The sequence below is a fragment of the Lissotriton vulgaris genome, chromosome 6 (genome assembly GCF_964263255.1).
Source record: "Lissotriton vulgaris chromosome 6, aLisVul1.2, whole genome shotgun sequence".
NCBI classification, from domain to species: Eukaryota; Metazoa; Chordata; class Amphibia; order Caudata; family Salamandridae; genus Lissotriton; species Lissotriton vulgaris.
In genome coordinates, this window is record NC_141694.1 from 1,755,568,258 (window position 1) to 1,755,590,958 (window position 22,701).

Consider the following 22,701-nt stretch of genomic DNA (forward strand, 5'->3'; position numbering starts at 1 on the left):
GCGATGGAGTAGCTCCTCTAAAGAACGTACTCTTATTCATCTCCATCAAATGCACATTTTTGATTGTTTGAGGTGGTTGTTAGGTCGAGCCTGGGCAGCGCATGCGCTGCTGCGAGGCATGCTGTATTGGAGTATGCACTTGAAGCCTTTTCAGTCTAGTAACTTTCATTTAATCTCCCACCGGGTCTAGGTCTATGCCCCGTCTTTGCTTTAGTAGAACACTGCTAATGCTAAGCAGCGGAGGCACCTATTCCAAAAAAGTGTTCATTTTTAGTGCTACCTTTTGAACACTGATTCGGGCTCATACTCAACTTCATTCCATTTCTCTAAACCAATATTACATTTTGTCATGTATGCTTCTATTGAACATGCATCTTTTTCAGTCGGGCATTATAAAAAGAGTAGGCGACCCGTATTACAATGTTCCCAAAAAACAACCACAGAATACGAACGTGTAAGTGCGATGACATGTACATTCCATGCACCTCACATTTGCAGGAAGTAACTTAATACCTTATGTATAGGGTTTGTTCTCAAACAAATAAACATATTATTAACCAGCATTTGCGATGCAATAGGTCGCGCATTTACACGAGTTTGAGCTATTTGCATTGTAAATGAAAATCCCTTTTACTAGTTTTGTTTTTTAAAACTTAAAAGGCATGGTCATTTACAATGCCCATAGCTTAAACTCCTGTAACTGCGAGACCTATTAAATTGCAAATGCTTGTTTTATTTTGTGTGGTTGGCCAATTTCTCTAGAAATCGAAGAATCAACAACTGGTTACATTGCAAACCGTGTTGTAGTTTACAACTTGACCTTGGTAATGGCCAGCATTTTATAGGAATGTTACAAAGTGACCAAAATTATTGGCGCACTATAGATGTAGGAAGGTGTGGTGAAATAGTCGATTTGCACATCAGTTGTTTTGTGACCCTCTGCCTTTGCCCTGTTCGTTAAAGCGTGAAGCAGGTTGTTTCCTTCAGGGAAGTCTGTTGACGGAAGGGGATCGACCAGAGTTTGCTTTAGGTTTGAGATAAGTGAAGTTAAACACAGAGAAGATAAGACCATGTAGATCTGTTCCACGGAAGCCAAAAGATACAGAACCGTTTTTAACACTGCTGGAAGTAAAACAAAGCTTATGCTTAGCCATATTAGGGAACTGGTATGTGAGGTACCCTCCTTGAAGGGGTGGAAAATGATTTAGGGAGGTTACTGATGGTCTGCCTATTTGATGAGAAAGCAAAAGACACACAATTGATGGACGGAATGCAGAACAAATCAAAACACTCACCCCCAGTCAAGAGATCTGGGTTAAATCCATCATTTTTGTGCTCACCATGCCACCCCAGTTTAGACCTTTGAAACCGTTCCCAGGATGCTTGTTTCCAGTCCAGCGAGGACCTGGCTTAGCAGTTCGGGCTGGACTTGTTCCCATGAGGCACAGGGTCAAGACTGATTTGCATATGGCTGGGTTCAAACTGGAATGGCATGGCGAGCAAAAAAACAATGGATTTAGGCCCAGATCTCTGTACTCGGGTGAATGTATGACATTGCATTCTGTCCATCAACTGTTGTTTTTGTATTCGTTGATGGCACTTATGTCCATGAATTGGAAGAGAAGAGAGGAAACCATACAACCCGCTTTCCTTCTAACATTGCCATAAGCCTCTCTATCGACGTCCAGAAGGCATAGCAACCTTCCTCTTAATCTTAGACTTTTCCCAAACTAGCTGAATATGCACCTGGCGACTGTATTCTGCTCCTCGTGGATCGAGCGAGAACCACACTTCTAAGTGGTGCCCTGTCTTAGTGGAGAATCCTGTTGTTTGAGGGTCATCTGTTGTTGAATGTTTGTGGGACTGTTTATGAAAATAGGCAAGGACCTCTGGGATCTATAGAAGATTGTTTCAGGACCTTCCTTTTGTTTTTGTTAAATGCATGAAGCATGATCTGGGACTGTTCATGGGGCTGTATGGGTCTGTATTTTTGTAGAATGCCATGGTGACCTAATACTAAGCAGCAACTCTTTAATGGTGGGTTCTGGCGACTCGGACCCTACTTGAGTGGCCGTGCCGCAGCAAAGGGAGCTTCAATAGATTTGTTTTTCCCCCTTTAATGCTGGTGGAGTCAGGATGCTTATGTAGTGATCTAATGAAGAGGGCTTGCATTTTTCCAGTTTACCATTTTTCCTTTTAATAAAGAATTCGCCTACTTTAAGGCCAGAACGTTCAATTTCTTGAACATGGACCTGAAACAACAGGGCGCACCTTGGGACATGTTGATGCACTCTATCAAACTTTTGATGGGACTGCTGATATACATTGATTCAGTCTAGAATCGGGGTCTCCAACCGGTCGATCGCGAGCTACCGGTAGCTCGCGGAGACCCCGGAAGTAGCTCGTGTAGCCCTTCATGGGCTATTTACTTTTCCGGCTGCATTTGCCCGCCCTCACCCAAACCAGCCGCTCGAATTGGAGCTTAGCTGAGGGTGGGGGCGGGTGAAGAGGATGATGCTCCTCTCCTGAAACTGCAGACTCTTCTCGTGAGAGTCTGACTCCTGTGACATCATCGAGGGCAGAAGGGCACGAAAAACAAGTGGAAAACGAATGAAACAGAGGGCAGAAGGGCACGAAAAACGAGGGAAACAGGGCAGAAGGGCACGAAACACGAGGGAAACAGGGCAGAAGGGCACGAAACACGAGGGAAACAGAGGGCAGAAGGGCACGAAAAACAAGTGAAACAGGATAGAAGGGCACAAAAAACGAGTGAAACGGAGGGCAGAAGGGCACAAAAAACAAGGGGAAACGAGTGAAGCAGAGCAGAAGGCCACAAAAAACAAGGGGAAAACGAGTGAAACAGGGGGCAGAAAGGCACAAAAAACGAGTGAAACGGAGGGCAGAAATGCACAGTATGGGCTCTGATGAAATTAGGCTTAAAGTCAATGAAACTGAACGTGGTGGGGTCTCTCGGAAAAATGCGCGAGTTGCTTCGGGTTCAGTAGCTCACAAGGATTTTCACTGGCCAGAAGTAGCTCTGACTACACAAAAGGTTGGAGACCCCTGGTCTAGAAGCTTAATGGCTCTTGTATCAAAATAATAATCGAGAAAACCTTGGCCAAGAAACACCATTGCTGCTTTGCCTGTGCTGCCAATGGAAGTCCTCTTGGTTTGCTCCAGGTTCTTGTGGTGGAGCCATTTGAGTCTTCTACAAGACTCTAAGAATCTTCCATTTAATTAATTTGTAACTAGTTTACATTTTCATCCAGAGCCCCCTGTTTATTTACATGTTTTTGGGGGAGTGAAATTTCCTTTACCATCTACACGTCTGTGTTTTCCTGCAGTAGCCCTAGTGGAGTCTTCTAAATTGAAGTCAAAGAAGCTTTGTACAGCTGTATGAAGAAACTGTAAATGTCTGATTGGTGCACTCTAGGTCAACGGTTTCCTATGGCTCAGTGTTTTAGTCAACATACCTCGGGTCACGGCAGGCGATATTTCACACAATGAAGTACATTCATTTTATAACACAATTATTGCGATTCCAGAGGGAGTGGGTGGAAGGTGGGTGGGTGTGAGAAGAAAGTGAACTTTAATAAACAGCAAATAGCAGGATATGGTTGAGGTGGCTTTTGGGACTTTTCATGGTTGGTTCAGTTGAAAAGGGAATTTGGAAATTAACAAGCTGGGAGTTTGTGGCCTTGTAATAATTGGCATCTTGGTGCGGGGCAGTGGTAGTTTTGAGCGTGGTGAATGCGCTGACCTTGCTGCACCAGGTCCACAAAAAAGAAAATTGTGATAGTAAAAAAAATTGCTTATGAATTACATCATAGTTGGAATTATTTTTTATACTTTACAGTACAGATTTTGAGTACATGGGGAGCGATGTGCATTTGAACGGTGAAAAATCCATTGATTACTTGCTTCACAGATTTTCAGTGAATTAATACTACTTTACCAATTGTTGTAACAGCAAGATGTTTAATATAACTAACAATAATTTGTTAAAATCACAGCCTTTTCCCTAGAGAATCAAAACAGTGGAAATTTGATGTACAGTGAGCAAGTTCTAGCAAAATTCCTTAATCTGAGTTACGTGATGACATTTAAAAGTACCTTTTATAGACTGAAAAAAGACTTTGTTTAAATGTCTGACTTGCCTATAATGAGATCTGTAGTGTAACTGGACGTGCCACTACTGCAGGTCGTAGCTAAATTTACGTAAAATGCACACTTGTGTATAGATAAGCTCAGTTTTGTGAAGCTGGTTTGTCCAGTCAGGTTATACCCGGCACAGGTCCAAGCTAGCTAGTTCTTTCTTAGAATTGTGTGATTCAAACCTAGAGTCTCCGGCGATGTGCCCTCATCGCATTGATCTGTCCGAATGTGTGTCTGGAACCATGTGCTAAAGCAATTTAAAACTGTTGGGGAAACTGAATTTTCCATAATCATTTAACCCCCACCCCGCCCAGTCTTGCTAGATTTAGTGAAGATTGCCCATTTCTTGTCGACACTCAATCCAACCTTGAGGATCTTGTCTTAACAAAGACTGTTGTACTCAAAGACCCCCACCATGCACCACCCACCACGAGGCAATAAAGACCCAAGGATCTACCTACAAGCACATCCGTAAAATTTGATGTTTTGGGCTCTGCTTGGGAAGTGTTAAATAGGGCTGTGTCCTAGATACAGAGCTTCTTTAGGACACTAATCTGGGATGTTGAGCCACCGATGAAGCTCCTTGTTGAGCTGGCCTTCTAATGCCCCTTGGAGGGAGCCAAAGTGACAGAATTAAAATGTAGTAGATAAAGATATCCATTAGGAAAGGGCAAAAGAAAGAACTGATTACATATCTCAACACACTAGAGGAAAAAAACCACATAACCGATTTTCTGAATGCTGGTACCAATTAGGGAGAGTTCTCAGACTGTGTTGACCACTGTAGATCAAGGAACACACACATCCATGAGTGCTGAGATTGAGAAATACATACATGTTCCTTGCAAAAGCTATTGTGCCAGAGTGGAATAGCACAGGATGAGTGAGTGACAGGTGTCTGAATTTCCAAACTGGATTTGGTTGTAATCCCCTTTTACCTTGCCAATAAACCCTAACTTTAGAGACGGCGATGCCCCGAGCTGAAGCCATGAATCCCTGAAATGTCCGGGTAGAGACGAAGTAGCTGCACGTGTAATTCTTTCAATGATCAGTCCATCTTTGTCATGATATCTTTGAAACTGAATTACTTACTTTAAGGAAACTTTATTCGGATAACTTGGTATCCATAAAAGCAGAGCAACATACATTTAAATGACAAGTGGAGAGTAAGAATAGAATACATTAGCAATAAACAGTTTGCAATAATATAAAATACCAGTAACTGAATTAAAATTGCAAGTCCTCGAAGGAGCAGGAAAACACGCTCTCATATTCCCTCCTGCTACAGTTCGTCATGCCTGTCGATATGACCCCAACAACACCAGAGCTGGAAGCTACAGGTGCTGAACCACTTCAGAGCTTGTAGTAGCATCCATACATCCCGCCGCTTCCAATGTGTGACTGATTATATGTAGGTGGGCTTTCTGCGAGCAATCCGTCCAAAAGGCTGTCACATGTGTCACTATCACTGTTCTCAAGTCCATACCCCATAACATTATTTTCCCTTTTCCTTATCTCTCTACCAGTATCATTCCATTCTCTCATTAAGGCAGGGTATAATCTCATTCCCTCAGTCATGTCTACACTCCATCTCCTCTGTTGTTCATCCCATCTCGCATATGCATGTATCGCTTTCTTCATTCTCCCTTGACATTTGTCTTTGTATTGCATGCACTGCGGGATCCTATGCATTAAGCGCCTCAAACTGTGTAGGTCTGGGTAACGCTTTCATTGCAAACGGAAATCCTCTTAGATTAATTATCCTCAAATTAAATGTACCATAGCGTGGAAATACTAATGCACCTTTTTTCTGTTTGATTTTATGCAAATATTTAAGCCAGACAATAGTGTGAAGCCCTACATTTGTTAATAACAACAATTTGAGAGAGAGGGAATTGTAAAGGACACTCAGTCCCCCTGGTCAATCTTTTTCAAACAACAAAAGAGGGTAGTGAAAAAAAATGTATAAGCACGGAAAACAGAGAAAACAGAGAAGGAAGAATCAACCTAAATGAATCGCATTGGAAATCATTAGGGATTTCTTAGGAAGCCCTCACTCACCACCCTGGGTGGTGACATGCTTCATCATCGGGCCCACCAGGAGAAGCCAAATGCCTCCCTGGTGTGCTACAACGCCAGGATACTGCGGAGCTGGTTATTCGTGGCAATGGTGTCAAAAGAATGTGATTTAAAAATGTCAAAAGGCTGTACCACACAAGTTTTATTCAATGGGCAGCCTGACATGAATAAAAATATATGTGTAGGGAAATCTACCAAATAATGTTTTGGATATTTCCACTTGGAGTGGGGTCGACATGTTTCTGTCCAACAATGTGTAATTTTACTGGGCTTTCATCAGGACCGTTGGTAGTGTACCTCGGCGGTATGGGCGCGCTAAGGCCCACCCTTACCAGAGGACGTGAAAGTTAAAATCGGGTGTGAAAATTAAAGGTTGCAAAAAACAAACCATCAAGTTGTGGGTTTTCCCTCAGTTTAGAGGAACCTGTATAGTTCCAAATCAATGCCAAATTCAACAATTTTTCAAGTGCCGTAATGATGCGACCACCAATAGCAGCGCAGCACCTAATGACTAGTACAACCAATCCCAGCGTGGCGTTATACCAGCTCCTTGCAGCAGTTCACCATCCTTCACAATTCCTCACACACTGTCTCGTTCAAACTAACTACATGAAAAAGCACAAATAATTGTCTGCTCCACTAAAAAATAATTAATAGAATTCATTCACTCAGACACATACGTCCGCAAATGAAACCTCGACCAGCGGGGAATCATTTAAATCGGTATAGTTTCCCTCCTGCACAAAAGGTCCACTACAAAGAAAGTTCCCTATCTCAATTCGGCCGTCTATGAAGTCTTTATGAAGACAACTTTAATGGTGGTGTGCCCCTTTTTTTAGATGCTGCTCGCCGTATTTAGGTTACTGTGAGGAGCGTCTAAAGAAAGGGGGCATGGGCATTAAAGTGAAAGCGTGTATGGGGCACTTTTACACAGTGTAAAAATAAATAAATTAAGCTTTCGTAGCACGTCTGCTAAAGTGAAAGCTGTCGTGCTGTAAATTAAATAAATAAGCGCAGCCGCAATAGTGAAAGCAAATCACGCTGGAAATGAAAAAAATACATGACTAATAATATAAAAGGTGGGGGCGTGCTGCGACGTGGGTGGATTAGGGAAGATCATTAAAGAAAATAGCGCTCACCGACTAGATAAAGTCGACCGTGTAACACAATTAAAAAGTCAATCTTCTCATACCTCGCTATCTTTCTAAAACACAAACCCTTCTTTACTAACTAATGAGGCTTTGGCTGCACCTGCAGTGGAAACAAAAATGCAAGCAAATGCACTCTACATTGAAGGTTAAATGCAAATAAATGTTAGACTTGAAACATGAGCATGTGATGACAACTGTGCATGAGGCCTCAAAATCATGTCAACTTAACAACACACAAGGTTACGAATGCATGCACATTTTTAAACACATAGCAAATGTAGTTTCTTAACGAATTAATGCATTGTAAAATATAAACTAAAGGATGTCATTTTAAGATACATCAATATGACTTTAATTCCTTATTTCATGTATACGTGTCTAAACAGTGTACACATACATATATCCGCTTCACATTCGTTATAAGCCTAACTTTCTCTTAACATGTTAATATACAAGTATTATAGGAATCTTTATTAACATTTCTAGGCACACATTCTATAAATCTCATTAGTTTCCACGTGGAGTACTTTAAATATACAATACCATCTTCTCTTAGTAACATTAATCACACAAAATATATTCGAGTGCTGACTACACATGATTAGAATACACTATTACAGTATCTCAGGGTGAAATCAAAATTACGCTGCTCCAATAGCAAAATACAATGCACTCTACTTTTAAATACTCACTGCAGGATTCATTATGTTCTGTTTTAAAATGATCATATTAAAAGTAACCAGTCCTTAAAACCATGGACAGTATTGAAAGTGGTTCCCCCTGCCATCGCGTGGTACTTTAACTCCTAAAAGCAGAAATACCTATGTAAATGCTTGTGTGTATGGTAACAGCATATTCTCTTCAGTTCTGAGCAAATCTCAAAACTTGTTATTAAGACCATGCCACATCTTCGTAAGAAATCCTAAACCGTCTGCACAAACATAATGATGGATCATACATGGAGTTTGATTGACTACTGTTGCTGCGAAGAGCCGCGCATATCCCCTGGCCTACCCTCTTATAAATCAACCAGGATTACCTGGACCATAGGCATTAGCTAATTAGTGAATGGTCATTTTCCTCTGTGAGATAGGATTTTACAGCATATTGTAGGGCCCTTATCTCTGCAAGAGCCTTCATCCCTGCATTAGAGGATTCCCACCCTTAAAAGAATAATCCTCCCTCAAATTCCGTTGTCATGGGAAAATTCTACCCCCTGAATAAGAGATAAGAGTTATTTGGCAATTTATGTGCACTGAATCATGTCCTTTTACTTCACAAGTGTAGGCAACTGCATTGGTGCTTTCATATTCAAGGTAGGTTCCAGTGGGACAAGCCACTATTTTACTCAAGCATGATAGCAGGGTATTAACGGTTTAAGCCTTTATCTTGTAGGGAAAGCCCAGATACCTTATTGCACATCACATCTTTTTGCTGCATTCATTACAAATGAAGATGTTTTTTTTTTTTTTTTTTTTTTTTACTTTGATTTTTTACAATTCTAATCTTTTAATCTTCCGAAAAAGTTTCCTTATGGCTTAGCACAAAAACTGAATTTCACTTCATATTGTAAATCACCGTTGGATGTTTGCACTATGTGTGAGAAGCCTTTTTTTCTTTCTTTTCATTACTTGGAGGTGTGCCTGGTCTTTTATCTCGTTTTGTATATAAAAGTTTGAGTACAGACATCTGTTATCCTTCAAGCTTTCCCTCCAGACACAATTTCCTGCAGGTGGTTAAACAGGCAATGATCTTAGGTCGGTGATACAAAAAGCATTGCAGCGAAAACCAGACCAAAACGCACTATAGTTCTCAGTCGAATGGTCGCTGTTTGTGTTCTTGTTAAATTCTTCTTTTCTCCAGTCTCGAGGACTGTCTTGTGTGAGGCTGGCTTCTTTGTGCACACGCAAGGACGAGGATTGCCAGGATGTTTTCCTAGCTATCCTTCCCCAATATTGCATCTAGATGGCTTTTTTATACTGGTAAGTCCAGGATTTATGGTGGGGAAGTGGTTTTTCTTCTTCCCCATGGATTAATAGAATTTGAATTATTTGAATATTTGAAACAAAGCAACATATTGGCTGCATTTTCCTCCAGAGGGGAGTGCCACTGTCTAGCTCCACCAAGAATGCACCTCAAAAAGCAGTTCTTTAGCAAAGAAAATATCACCCCTGCCAGCTATCTTTGCACCCTTCTTCAAAAAACCACCATGTATTAGGCCATCACGAGGTAGCACACCAACACTAGGCCTCCATCTATCCCTCTACCTTTGAAGTGCATTCTTGAGAGAGGACATGTTGTGGGGGAATATGGCTAGGTTTCCAGAGTTCTGCCTGACAACCAGTCATTTCCTCACCCAATATATTTTAAACCCACTTGTCTGTAGTTCTACAAGTGGGCGTGTAGGAAACATGCACACAGGAGAATTGCATGGTCAAGGAGATGTTTAGAGATGAGGCGAGGGAAGATTCCCAGTTCTCCTTCCATTGCACGACCCATCCCTTCATTGAGGTGCCCCGGGTAACACTACCTCAGCTCCCAACCATGATTACCAGCCTACAGTGTGTTTCTTTGGATTTAATCACAAGGCCTGTGTACGGTTGGAACAGCATCAGATGAAAAGACTGCTTTAAATCCTGAAATAGTTCTGGCAGTAAACTGTCCTGGGACAAGTGTACCCAGGCCACCCCACACCAGAAATCTGTTGGTTAATTCAGGTCATATCCACTCCAATGGACAATTTCAGCATTGCCTAAATCGCAGAGGGATTATAAAATGGAACAAGAGTGATAGTAAACCATCTCCCTCGAATTTTTGATTTCCACGCTCGCCTCCAATATTTCACTTCCTGATGCCAGAGCACATGCTTCATGCACAGTTAGTATTTTTGTGTAACCTCTGTTGGACGTGTGCCACTTCATAAAGCTTATGCGATATCCATTCCCAGTCGGCCCAGTGGATTTATACCCACAGATGTTTGTGATGTGTCCCACTTCCAGGTTCATTACTGAGCTGTTATTGAGCTCAATCCATTTTCATACCCAGCCTGTCTCTTGGATAGATACTCAATTATGCCTCTGAAGCAGGGTCGGACTGACCTATGGGGCAATTAGGCAGTGCCCGAGGGGCTGATCGGACAGACCAGTGTGTGAAACGTTTAATTGTTTTTTTTTTTTTTTTTTTTTTTTTTTTTTTGCAGCAGCAGCAGTTTGTGGGCCTGTTTTAAGTCCAGTTGGGCCTGTTTTCACTTTTGATTTCCCTGATATTACCACAAACCTTGCATGCAGCCCCCCAATACCTTGCAAAATACCCCCATAAAATGTCATTACCAGTTCAAAACTGACCTGATTTGCATATGTGGACAACTTTTTTAGCTATCTAGTTAACAAATTGGGGCCATTTTAATTTCAGTGCCCGGGTCAATTTTTTTTTTGTCTCCGTCTGACCCGGCTGTTAAGATTCCTCACTGGTTTCCTTCTTTATCCTCCAAGAACTGATGAGTTGCAGAGGTCTGTTCCTCTGGTCGTTCTTTGTTCCTTTAAGTTTGAAAGGGAGTGCCCTTTTAAGAACCTAACAAAGGATTGTTCTTGCTGCCAAAGACCTAATGGATAGGTTTGTCTTCAGTTCTCTGACGTTTTTCAAAGGACTGTATTCTCATTTTTCATCCTTTAATGTCTCAAACGAGTAGAGACCTGCATCGTGGAGGTGTTCCGTAGAAGCTTTTCTTTCACCCAGCCAAGATCCCACTTAAGCTCTGCGTGGAAGATTGTCCCTCTGTGCGACCGTAGCTGTTGTTACGGAAGGGGAGATTTGTACCACAGTACCAGGTGAAGATATGAATATCTCAGTGGGAGGATGCATAGTGTGCTGCCTTCGGGACTTGGCTACCTTCTGTGTAGCTTTACTTTTTTCTATTTTTTTTAAAATTCTTTTTATTCGGTTTTTCCAAACAACATACAATCGCTTTCCATAATCATCTCACAGCACAATATCTTAGTGGTCCATGTGTCCAGTAGAAAATCACGTAATATAATAAGAATATGGTACATGCGCATTTTAACAGCAATAGCGTATCAGTGGGATATCTGGCTACGTGCCGCACTCCCCTCCCCTACCCATCTCCACCTTCTCTGGGTCACACAAGTCTTCTGGAATGTGAATGATTGAAGCCATCCAAGTGTAGATATACATCTCCGTCACCTTTCCCAATCCGAACAACAACAACATGACCGTGGCAATGGACTAGCAGGCCGTGAAGTCTGCCTTTCGAGGGATGTATGACGGTACAACGCGTGCTTTTACAACGCGTACCGTTACGACACAGGTTTTACAACGCAAGTCGGTACAACGACTTGCTTAGGGGCGCTCAGGCTAGTGAATAGTTTAATTTACTATTCCAACTCCAGGCCCCGTGGATAGTAGGGAAGGTGTTGATAGTAAATTAAACTATTCCCTATCCTAGAGCGCCTGCGTGGTAATGGTACCGCTTTGTAAAAGTTTCGTGGTAAAGGATATTCCCCCCCCCCCGATCGAGAATACCTCCCCCCCCCCCCCCCTCCTACCCTCCATTGGCATCCAATGTCAAATTCTCATGACCCCACCTCTGCAGAAACCAAATCTCTGTTACCTAGGGCAGCTGTTTTTTTAGCAAGTAGATAGCATGTAAGGGGTGCCCAAATATCAGTCGGCCTAGAGGCCGCTGGTAGTAATTCCGCATACGTGGCAAGCCGTTCTTGACAGGTAATGAAGTCATCCATCCATGTCTTAAATTTAGGCGCCCGGCCCCTCTGTGTAGCTTTACTTGCATCGGATGAGGACCTCTGTCATCTCAATTAAGAATGCCTTTTTAGGAGCTGCATCACTTCCGGATGCTGATCGACCGTCATCCAGCACTTTAAATCTTTAATGTGATTTAGAATCCACCTCTACAAGTGCATAGATTAGTTTGAAATCTATTGCATCCATGATCTTAACAATAGTTTGCATACAGTGTTGTACTACTAATATTTTGGGTGAAACCTGCATTTTCTTTTGATTAGCTGTTAGATTACAATTGGAGAGACAGACTTATTTGAACTAATTGTATGCGTTGTTCTGGATTTAAATCAGAACTGTTCCACATCCTGTTACCCTGTGGAAAATGAGAGTTCCAAATAGTCTCCTTGCACCTGAATAATAATAATAAAGTGCATTTTGGAGCATTCAGAGGAGTTTACAAAACTATAGCATTGTAAATCCATATTATATTTCCCAAAATTAGTATTTTATTGAGTGAAACTTCTTGTTTATATTCTTTTTTGCAGAGCAAGTCATGGAGAAAGATCAAGAACATGGTGCACTGGTCCCCATTTGTCATGTCCTTCAAGAAGAGGTACCCCTGGATCCAGCTTGCTGGACATGCAGGTGAGTGAGGATGCTGTATTTAGTTTGTGGTGCAAATCGAGCCTCTTGGGGGTGAACTTCATGACGGTGTCCGATGCCTGACATTGGGGTCTTGTTCAGCAGCGTGAACTTCCCAGCAGCCCCTTTCAGCATGTAAAGGGATTTGCTTCAGAAGCGCAGTGGCTTCTATGGAAGGGGATGCTCTCATCAATCCGCTTCCTCAGTCTGTGATGGAGAGTACCCTTTATTGGGGTTATAGAGGCGGTAAAATGCGAACCTACCTACTTGGACTGATGCCACATTAGATGTACTTTCAAATTGGAAGTTCTTAATAGTCCTAATATGGGCAAATTTTAAGCTGTCAACTGGTATATGAAAATCTCTAACCTAGTTTTTTTCTGTTGATGGTGAGGGTTTTTCTCATTGTAGTGCAAAACCCTTTATAATTTCAGAGTGAAGGCATCTGGTTGGTATTGCCATGTCTAGGAGTGAGGCCTACTTCATTAGGACAGGTTTTCTGTTCACCCCACCTGTTCCTTCATCAGACATGGCGTTCTGACCTTCCCAAAGATGGTCATTTCCATGCCCCGTGCACTTAGTAGGGACATACCATGCATGTAGACACCAGGGTTGCAGCCTCAGTTCTTACAAATAATGCATGCATGATAGTAGAACATTTGAAAGCTCTCGTTCAACGAATTTGAGTTTGAGCCACATATGCATTAGTTTTATAAAGCCCAAACCTAGATACAGCGCAACACAGCAATGTAAACGAGTAGAGCGAGATTACAGGTTGGTGCATAAAGAGAAATCCGGTTGAGGGGCTGAACTGGGAAGTTTATTACACAATGAGCTACTGTTTCAAGAGATGAGCCTTTCAAGGAGTTCCTGAAGTAGATGTGCAATGTGTCAGGCTCCAGGATTTGAACTGGGATGGTGTTCTTTGTTCCAAGTTCATAGTAGCAGAAACTTTTATTTTCTATACTTTCCTGCGTGCACTACTCCATTCAATTTCAATAAGCTTCATTCGATTTAATTAGTAGAAACCAGAAAAGCAGAATACATGTATAAAAAACAATTACTGTTCACAGGCTAAAAAATCTTATACAAGTAGATTAGGTATATAACAATCTTATTTAAAATTAGAAGCTTTCAGCAACAATTACTGCTGCTAAAAGATTTCATAAAATACAATCCTATTTACTTCACTGTAAAATCACAATTTGATGGCCTTTTTGCATCTAATCACCTTCTTTAAAAACATTGCCATTGACTGCATAGTGTACTCACCGGCGAGCAACTGAAGGGATAAAAAAGCTGTACGACATTGCCTGAGGCGAAGGGTCCTTAAAATCGGTAAAATCCAGACCTTTCTTTCATTTTCATAAAATTTACAAAAGAGCGCCACATGAATTGTCTGATGTGACATCCATCGCCTGGGCATTGACAAAGCGGGCCTGACCAGTCGTTAATTACAGGAAAGCTTGTTAGGTGAGGAAAAATGCCTAGCCTAAAACAAGTTGAAACCAGTCTATCCTACAATCCTTCCATGAGTTGTAAGTAAGGCGGTATATTACAGGTTGTCAATATCATTTGGTTATTACATGCAGTCGACTTCAGGAATTCCAAGGCTAGTTTTATAGACTCCGGTAGCATCAGGCGCTCTCTGTTTTGAGGTTTTTTCTGCTAATGCGCTCTATAGATTTAATGAAGTCTGATAAATACTGTAACCGCAGCTCAGCATGGCATGCATAGGTGCACTACTCTTTTACTTCTGACATTAAAATCCCTTTTACTGGAACGCAGGTGAACTTCATTTTAGCAGTTTTTACAAACCGCTCAACTCGGCCACTAAGCAGTATCTTTTGCTTGATACAAGTGATCGCATATTCCGGCCTTGACCCCCCCAAATGTTAATCTCCCTCTCTATCTTGTTTTCCATTAACCCAAGCCCTTTGCTACCCATCTAAGATCTCATTCACTTCTCCACTTGAGTAAATGTTGAGATTATCTTTTCTCTTCAGAATTCAGCTGATTTTCTCATTGCTGTGGAAAATGTTCTGTGTGTAGCTCAACAGGAAACTACTGTATCTGTCTCCTTTTTTTGATCTCGCCTGAGACCGCACATATGCTGGTGCTTGCAAGACATTTTGTTAGCTTGCAGGGGGCTTAGAGCCTGCCCACTGCTTACCATTAGTTGGTGTTGTCTTATTTCCTTGCTGCAAGTGTTTGTCCCTCCCGGGATCCATGGCCCAAGCCCTGCTTCCTTGCCCATTGAGGGTCCTTCCACTGCTTGCCCTTTTCCGGCCCGGGTTACTTTTTGTCTGTTTGTGGAAGCCCTCCACAGAGTCCATGCGTTTATCCATGGTGTTACTTGCCCCTCCCACCCTCCTGCTACTGCCACGTGTGTTGCTCACCTGCCCTCCTCCCACTGACTGTCATGTTTCTTGCCCCCTCCTGCCCGCGTCCCTCTGCTATCCGTGATGTTGCTTGCCCCGTCTTACCTCTTCTTACTGTTGTGTACCTTGCATCCTCCTGTTGTCCCTCATGTTGCTTGCCCTCTCCACCCACTATCAGTGTTAGCCCAGACTTCACCCTCCTTATCAAAAAAGTGCTATGAGCCAGTGCTTTTTTTATCTAAAGATTTTTTTTTTTTTACTTTAGACGTTGCGCCTAGCACATTTAGTTGTCCCCTAACTAGCTGTAAATAAACAATAGGAAGCTGTGAGTCCAGTGGGTATTTTGCCTCACACGTTGTTTTTTTTTTTTTATAAAAACACATCACTCAATAGAACAATTATAGGCCAGCATGTTTGACAAAGGTGTTAGACCTGGAATGCGGAAGGTGTTATATTTCCCTGAAAGTGAGTTAATCTGCTATATGGATGTTAATCTCTTGACAACTTCGATGTTCAGAAATTTAAAAAACTGATCAAAATGTAATGACCACATTACACTTGATTGAAGCGCTTACGCTGTCATCAAAAACTGTCAGCGAGATCAAAGCTGTTAACTTAACTCTCTTCTAATTCTGCCTTTAGTGCCACAGCTCTGCCCAGTCTCTGCTTTTCTATTTCAAACTTAAGTCTTCTTAAGATCGGTCGAACACTTCTGGTCACCAATGGTCGGACGCAACCTCCTCCCCCATAAGAGCAGACCTCCGGGGTTTCGAGTGGCCGTTACTACAGGGCCTTGCATTTAAAACACCACAATTATATTTGTCAAATGCATTTCATTAAAACTAATCAGCACTTAAAATTTCAGATGGGCCAAGCCACTGGCTGTCTCTGCCAAATAGGGATGGGCGGCAAAATAATCTAATTCCTGCGAAATTGATATAACTTTCTTGGGCCTCTGAGCGACCTTAGAGTGTCATTCTTTCAGTCCTGTCTAAGGGCACCACAACTAATAATAATTACCCCAGGCCTCCAAGAGCCACAAACCTGATTAGAATTTATAACCTGGCAACTAAAGATATGCCTGATGCAGGTGTGTGGAAATGTCCGTGAACTAATACCTGGCTCCCCGGTGTGTTTTTTACTTCTTTTTATAAAAAGCAATGCTCCATGCCCAAGTGTCTCTGTATAAAAAGGTAAAGAGCCCATAGATCGTAGGGGATGCTTCATTTATTTGCAGGATAACCATTGTGACTCGAAGCTTGAAAGGAGCTGTCATTCCCAGTTCCTGTGGAACAAATGAGGGCCGCTTCCTTACCTGCAAGATCCATTTTTTGTTGTTGTTCCAGGCGTGTTATATGCACGGATCGAACAAATATGGTCAGGCTGTCATTCAAATGGCAGAAGTGGCTTTTGTGGATGTTGCAAACTAAGTTCTTACAGCTGCCTGAGCTCTTCAACTTGATGCAAATTGCCGTAGATGCCTACCAGATTTTCAAACACATCTATCATTTTCTAAGAAAGGTGCATGGCAAAACCAACTGTTACTCTCAAAGCGACAATGTTAATAGTCTGGAATCCAGCATTATCAGCAAAACAGATGGGTGCGGGACGACAGTGGCAGGAGAGCAGGAGGGGGCAAGCAACACCAGAGACACCGGGAGGGGGCTAGGAACACGTCACACACCTGGAGGAAGGGGCAGCAGTTCAACAGACCACGAGATGGGCAAGTGACACAAGGGACAGCGGTAGTGGGGCAGCATCCCCACGGCCAGAAGGAGGGGGCAAGCAACACCAGGGACACCGGAAGGGGGCAAGCAACACCAGAGACACCGGGAGGGGGCTAGGAACACGTCACACGCCTGGAGGAAGGGGCAGCAGTTCAACAGACCACGAGATGGGCAAGTGACACAAGGCACAGCCGTAGTGGGGCAGCATCCCCACGGCCACAAGGAGGGGGCAAGCAACAATAGACTGTGGAAGGAATGGGAGAAGCGGGAGACTGGTGGGAGGGCAAGCAAAGATGACTGAGCAAGAAACCAAACAAAAAAAAGTACCTCCAAAAGCATGGCAACTGGAAGGACGCACAGTGGAACAAGGAAGCAGTACTTGGACCAAGCTGCAGGGGAGGGGCAAACACATGGATGAAGTGAAGCTGGCATGTGCTTACCAAGGAGAAGGAAGGAAATGGGAGTGACTATGAAGCCTTCCACAGGTAAGCAATGGGCGCACTCTAGGCCCCCATAAGCTAACAAAATGTCTTGCAAGAAACAGAGACCCAAATAATTACTGCAATGAATAAATAGTCTCCCAAAAATGACTAGTGCTGCCCGCATGCCTGTTTCTGACAGAAGAACATGGGACCTCCTTTGTCACAGCCCTCCTACGGACCGTGAATCTGAGAATCAAGCAGTTTAGGACACTTCCCTTAGCCAACAGCAGTTGCTAGTGCTCATGAGTCTCAGAACGCAGTGGTTGCCCCAGCAGAGTTGGATTTCCATGTTGCTGAAACACAGGCATTCCCGCACAAACATGCCCACCAGCCTTGGGGGAGGGGGAAAGTTCATTTGATTAAATACCTCAGTTTAGATTTCCGAATATTTCTAAAAAGTTTCATTGTGAGTTGTGTTGTACTGATTCGAAAATGTACCTCACAGTACATATAACCTGTTTCCATCATAAAATGACTAAAGGTTTGTGTTTTTTCTCTTTTTATTTAATCTAAAGACACTAACTCAGATGACTGATTTTGCTAGCATAGTGTCTCCTTCTATTTGGAAACAAAATAAATATCATGCATTTTTTCCTGGGGTAAGCATACAAGAAAAATATCACATGTATACCTTTAAATTTATCCAACCTTTTTTTTATGTGTACTAGACAGTAATCTTTAATGAAATCAGACAATTTGAGGAAAAGCAGCCAGTTACTGTCGAATGCCCGGGCTGTCGGCGCAAGACGCCTCTAATTTCCATAGCAAATAGTTACCAAATAAAGAGACAGGCGCTGGAAGCTGGAACGCAAGAACAGGGTTTATTTCTCATGAGGAGAGCCTGTCATTTCGGACACGCACACAGAATGTCTTCGGGAGGTGCTCTAACTGCATCTCTGAGGCCTGGCCTCTTATACACAGGTTTATAGCTTTATTACATGTGACACATTCTTGTTAAGGCTTTGATGTACGGAAAGACATCCTTGGAATCCCCACTTTGAGCTCGTTCCCACACATATCTACAGTAAGTGATGACTATTCCACAGCAGGATACTCTGTCGATTCCCGGAACGGGTGTATCTGATCGGATCGCACGGGGTGGGGGGGGGGCCTTTGATAAGTCGGAGATCCTTTGAATCGGGGCAACTGTTTACAGTAAGGGGGCCAATAAATGGCAGCTGCGGAGCCTGGGGGCGGCCTGGGAGCGGGGCAGGGCAGAGAAAGGGGGTTCATCAAAGGACGGGGAGGTGTTGGCCGGGGGCGAAATGCGCCTCCGGGGTAGGGTCGCGCTGGGAGGGAGTGCATGGTCCATATACGAGAGAGCGGGGATGGTCAGAGAGTGCGGGGGATGTTCGCAGCGCCAGGGGAACGCGCTGGTGATCGGCGAGGGGCAGAGGGGCTATGGTGCTTTCAAAATGGCTACTGCTTACTAGAGCGTACGGGCCTGAGAGGGGACAAGGTGGCGCCGATTATGTTGACATCGCAAACCAGATTTTAACAAATTGGGTGTTGTAGGGATTCGGTCTGCCACATCTTAAATTACTTTGCCTGTTTTTAAGGTCTGTCCTAGAGACCGGTTGAGCTATCTCTCTAATTTCATGTACAATTAAAAAGATATATTAAATAAATTCACACAGGCTTTAGATCAGTCCTCCTTATGCAGTAGTATATTCCATTTTCTTTCATGTTTGCTTCTGTCCATCATAGTTAAAAGCATGTGGCAATGAGTCAGTTCACTTTAGCCAGTGGCACTCTTGCACTGTGACATATTCACCCAAAAATGTACGCTTCATTGCCATGGCCGATGGACCAATTGTTTACTTTGCCAGTGCTTTATTATTTATCCTTATCATAGTCAGGCTTAACGGCTCCGTTTTTGCCGGGCAATTTTGTGAGAATCGCCATGAGGCAGGCTTTGGCTGATTCCACCTGTTGGGCGCCAGGAGTACATGTTTTGATTGGGCAGCGTTTGAGTGCTTCCACAAAGTGCTTGCCCTCCACACAGCTATGATCATACTGTTCATTTATCCAGCTGCCTATGCCTGCACTTTTGGGGCACAGAACATTGTACAATTATTACATTGTTTTAGATAACTAGATATTTGATGGTATTTTCTCTGACATCAACCCAGATGGGAGGAGGGCAGTCATTAAACTACATGAATGGTTTAGGTCTGACCTACCAGTGCAACTGTCACCTGTCCTTTTAACCTACACCAATATTATTCTACAGTTCTTTGTTTTCACACAAATACATTCTAATGCTGAACATTGGCATACTCCAATCCTCCGTTTCTTCTGTCTTCGTGTGGCGAATCTGTTTTCAGGAAGTTCTTGAGTTTACTAGGTTGATGATGGCTTAAGCTTTGAGGCGCGAGTTTTCTGAGGAGCTTAGCTTCCTATGTGATTCTTCAGAGTGGTGTTGTAGATGTTGAAGCATGACATACGTTTAGGGCAGGAAGTGTCGGAATATGTTGGTTAGTTCTACTTGGTGTTCTTCTTGACAGAGGTTTCTGAAGGAGCTAAAGGTAAGTCTCCTTTTTCTGCTGCCCTTATTGTAGGGGAGTGGCATGTCTGATGTTAAAAGGGAAGGTGAGATGATCAAGAGTTTGGGGGGTTGACAGATCTTGGGGGATGCAAATTGAATGAGTTCTACTGTGTTGGCTTTGGAGTAAGTTAGGTTGATGATGATGATGAGGTGGTGTTTTTTCCAGAGTGTTGAAGAGTCAAGGGCCTCACTCGGGGTTATGGTGCTAAAGTTACTGGGCAGATTTAAATCTCAGAAGAAAGTGCATTGGGAGTGTTGCATGGAGGCAGATGTTGATGTTTGTTCTATAAAGTCCTTATGGGTTCCGGCAGTCGTAGAGGAAATTAATAAAGGCGGTTTAGTATGCTGAGGGCAGAGTGACAGGAGAGCAACTCGAAAGCCTTTGGTGTGGCCCTGTTGAAAATGGGTGCAGGTCCTTGTTGAATTTTGTTGACTTTAGTATGGCTTCAATTTTCAGACGCGGGGTGTGTGTTCAATGCTGTGGCCAGATAGGAAAAGGATGTCAAGCGTGGGTGGGGGAGGATATGAAGTCTGCTTCTTTGATGAAGAGAGATTCTAGGTTGTGGTGCATGTGCATTGGTGAGCATGCTTTGACGATGGTGTGGTGTGGGTTGTGTTTATTCTAGTGAGTAGTATCTGGATGAGGTTACTGGTGTTAAATGTACGATTATGGTGAGTGTTTGCGCTCTCTTGACATGAGAATGGGGTCTTGAGGTCCAGGTATGTGATGCCCGTGGAGTCAGACTTTGCTTGGGACACCCAGGCAAGGGATCAAGTCATCGAAGACTGTGGAGGATGGCAAAATACAGTGATGCCACTTTCCATTGATGGATGCTGGGAAATTCTGAAATGCATTTTTGTTGAAAGCTGTAAATTGTATCTGGTTATTTGTCTATGTATGTGTGTATTTATAATAGTTTTAAACATCAAAATTGTAATTGTATGGTCCCCACGTTTAGGCAGTTGAAAATAAATGTAACTACACCAACTTACCAAGGCCAAACTCATTGGCTTTGACATTACTTGTTCTAATCTAAAAAGTCTTCTGAGGTTCATGAGGCATTAAGTAAGTCCTCATGCTTCTCCAACTCGGTCTAATCACAGGCCATCGTATGTTCGTTTTGCCCTGATGCTCTTCTACGATCCATCTGCCCATAGGACAGTACCGTGGCATTTTTGCCTGCTTTGAAGTTCTCAAGTTAACCAATTGGTTTATAGGTGGCGGGCAATAGGAAATTATGAAGTAATGGTACCTACTTTGTCAAAGGGCTAGGATAGCACTTGCTGCTGTGCTTTTGGAGTACAACAGGCTGTAGAATCTGCTCGCAAGAATGTAAGAACCAACATCGTTCAATGGGTTGGCTGTGGCCGTTGGCAATCCTTTGCCGTAGAGTGGAAGATAAAAGACCTCCAACTAATGGACTGCCTGGTGGCCCTTGCTTGGCATTGGTCTGTCCTAGGACAGCTTTTAGTTGTTTGAGAACTCTCATGCAATCAAAAATGAAATCAATAAAAAATTAATGCATGTACACATGCATAAATAGACTTTGGGTCAGCCATCATCATTCCCCTGTCTGCTTGACATAGCTTTGACACGTTTAAACCATTCGCTGCCTTACATTGTAAGGGGTGGTATTTTGTATGCACATCCAACAGGTGCATTGTTCTAATATTTGGTTTTCATAATACTTTTTCCGTTCTGTTTTTTTTTGTCACTGTTGTCTAGATTTTCAGGCTAAAGTCACCCAAAGGAAACCTAACCTTTTATTTGCACTATTTCTATGTGATGAGTCTGAAAATAAAAAAGGATGCTATTCGTGTTTTCATGCATGCTACGAAACAGCCACATTGTGCCGCTAAAAGTATATGTAATTTTTTATTTCTTTATTTTAAATTGTTTTGCAAGCATATGGCTGCCACATTTGGACGATGGTATGTTAGCTTTTTTAATAGGTATATTTATGACATGTGTTTGCAATAAAAAGCACACTTGTTTGCCAGTGGCAGAAATGTTGGCTTTGCCCTTCATGGTTTATACAAACGTGTTTAATAATTTTTTTTTTATTTCTGGATTTCCCCACATGGCAGGTCCACATTTTTTTTTTCGGGGGTAGGGAAGGCCCGAATCTGTGAATGAAAAACATTATACTGTGTTTGTTAAATGTTCATGCACAGGGTAGCTGTAAGACTATATTGTCCTCCACACCAACGTGTGCAGTGTTTTTTTCCTGGATTGACTCTACCGCAGTAGGTCTTGCAAGCCGCTTAGCTGACGAGACAGGAGTGGCCTCATGAGGATCCTTGTGTAGATCTCCACAGTGGTTTTATTTTCATTTCCATATATCATTTATTTAATTTATGCCTCTGTTTTATATATAGTTTAGAAAAAGTACCTTTACCGTCATGCTCTATGTGCCTGAACATTTGCTCCTCTTAAGTTGCCTTAAGGGCTGGCATCCTTTCCAACTGTTGCTTACTTTGTTCCTTTTAGTAGTTATTCATTCCACCCACACTTGTACTTTTCATGACTTTGAGTGGGATCAGGTTTTCAGAATTTGGAACTGACTTGGGATGCAGCTGGACTCTGCTTAAGTTGGTCTTCGTGTGTTTTGAGTCGGACTGATCTGATTATGTTCAGGTGTTCACCGATCAATGTGTGTGATGCCATCATGGGATGTTGGGACTGAAGCTGATTGTAAATTGTGTGGTAGGCAGAGTTGGTGTGAGCTAAAGATATTTTATCAGTTCTTCTGAAGAGCCTTATTCATGGAATCTCAT

General features: G+C 42.7%; 1 protein-coding gene across 1 annotated transcript in view; it reads left to right on the forward strand.

Moving 5' to 3' along the window:
- LOC147709421 (inositol-trisphosphate 3-kinase A-like) overlaps window positions 1–22,701 on the forward strand; it is a 281,384-nt gene that overhangs the window by 162,780 nt on the left and 95,903 nt on the right. Inside the window, exon 3 of the mRNA XM_086927991.1 lies at window positions 12,689–12,788. Within this exon, the coding sequence (XP_086784117.1) occupies window positions 12,689–12,788 (100 nt within the window). The remainder of the gene's footprint in view (window positions 1–12,688; window positions 12,789–22,701) is intronic.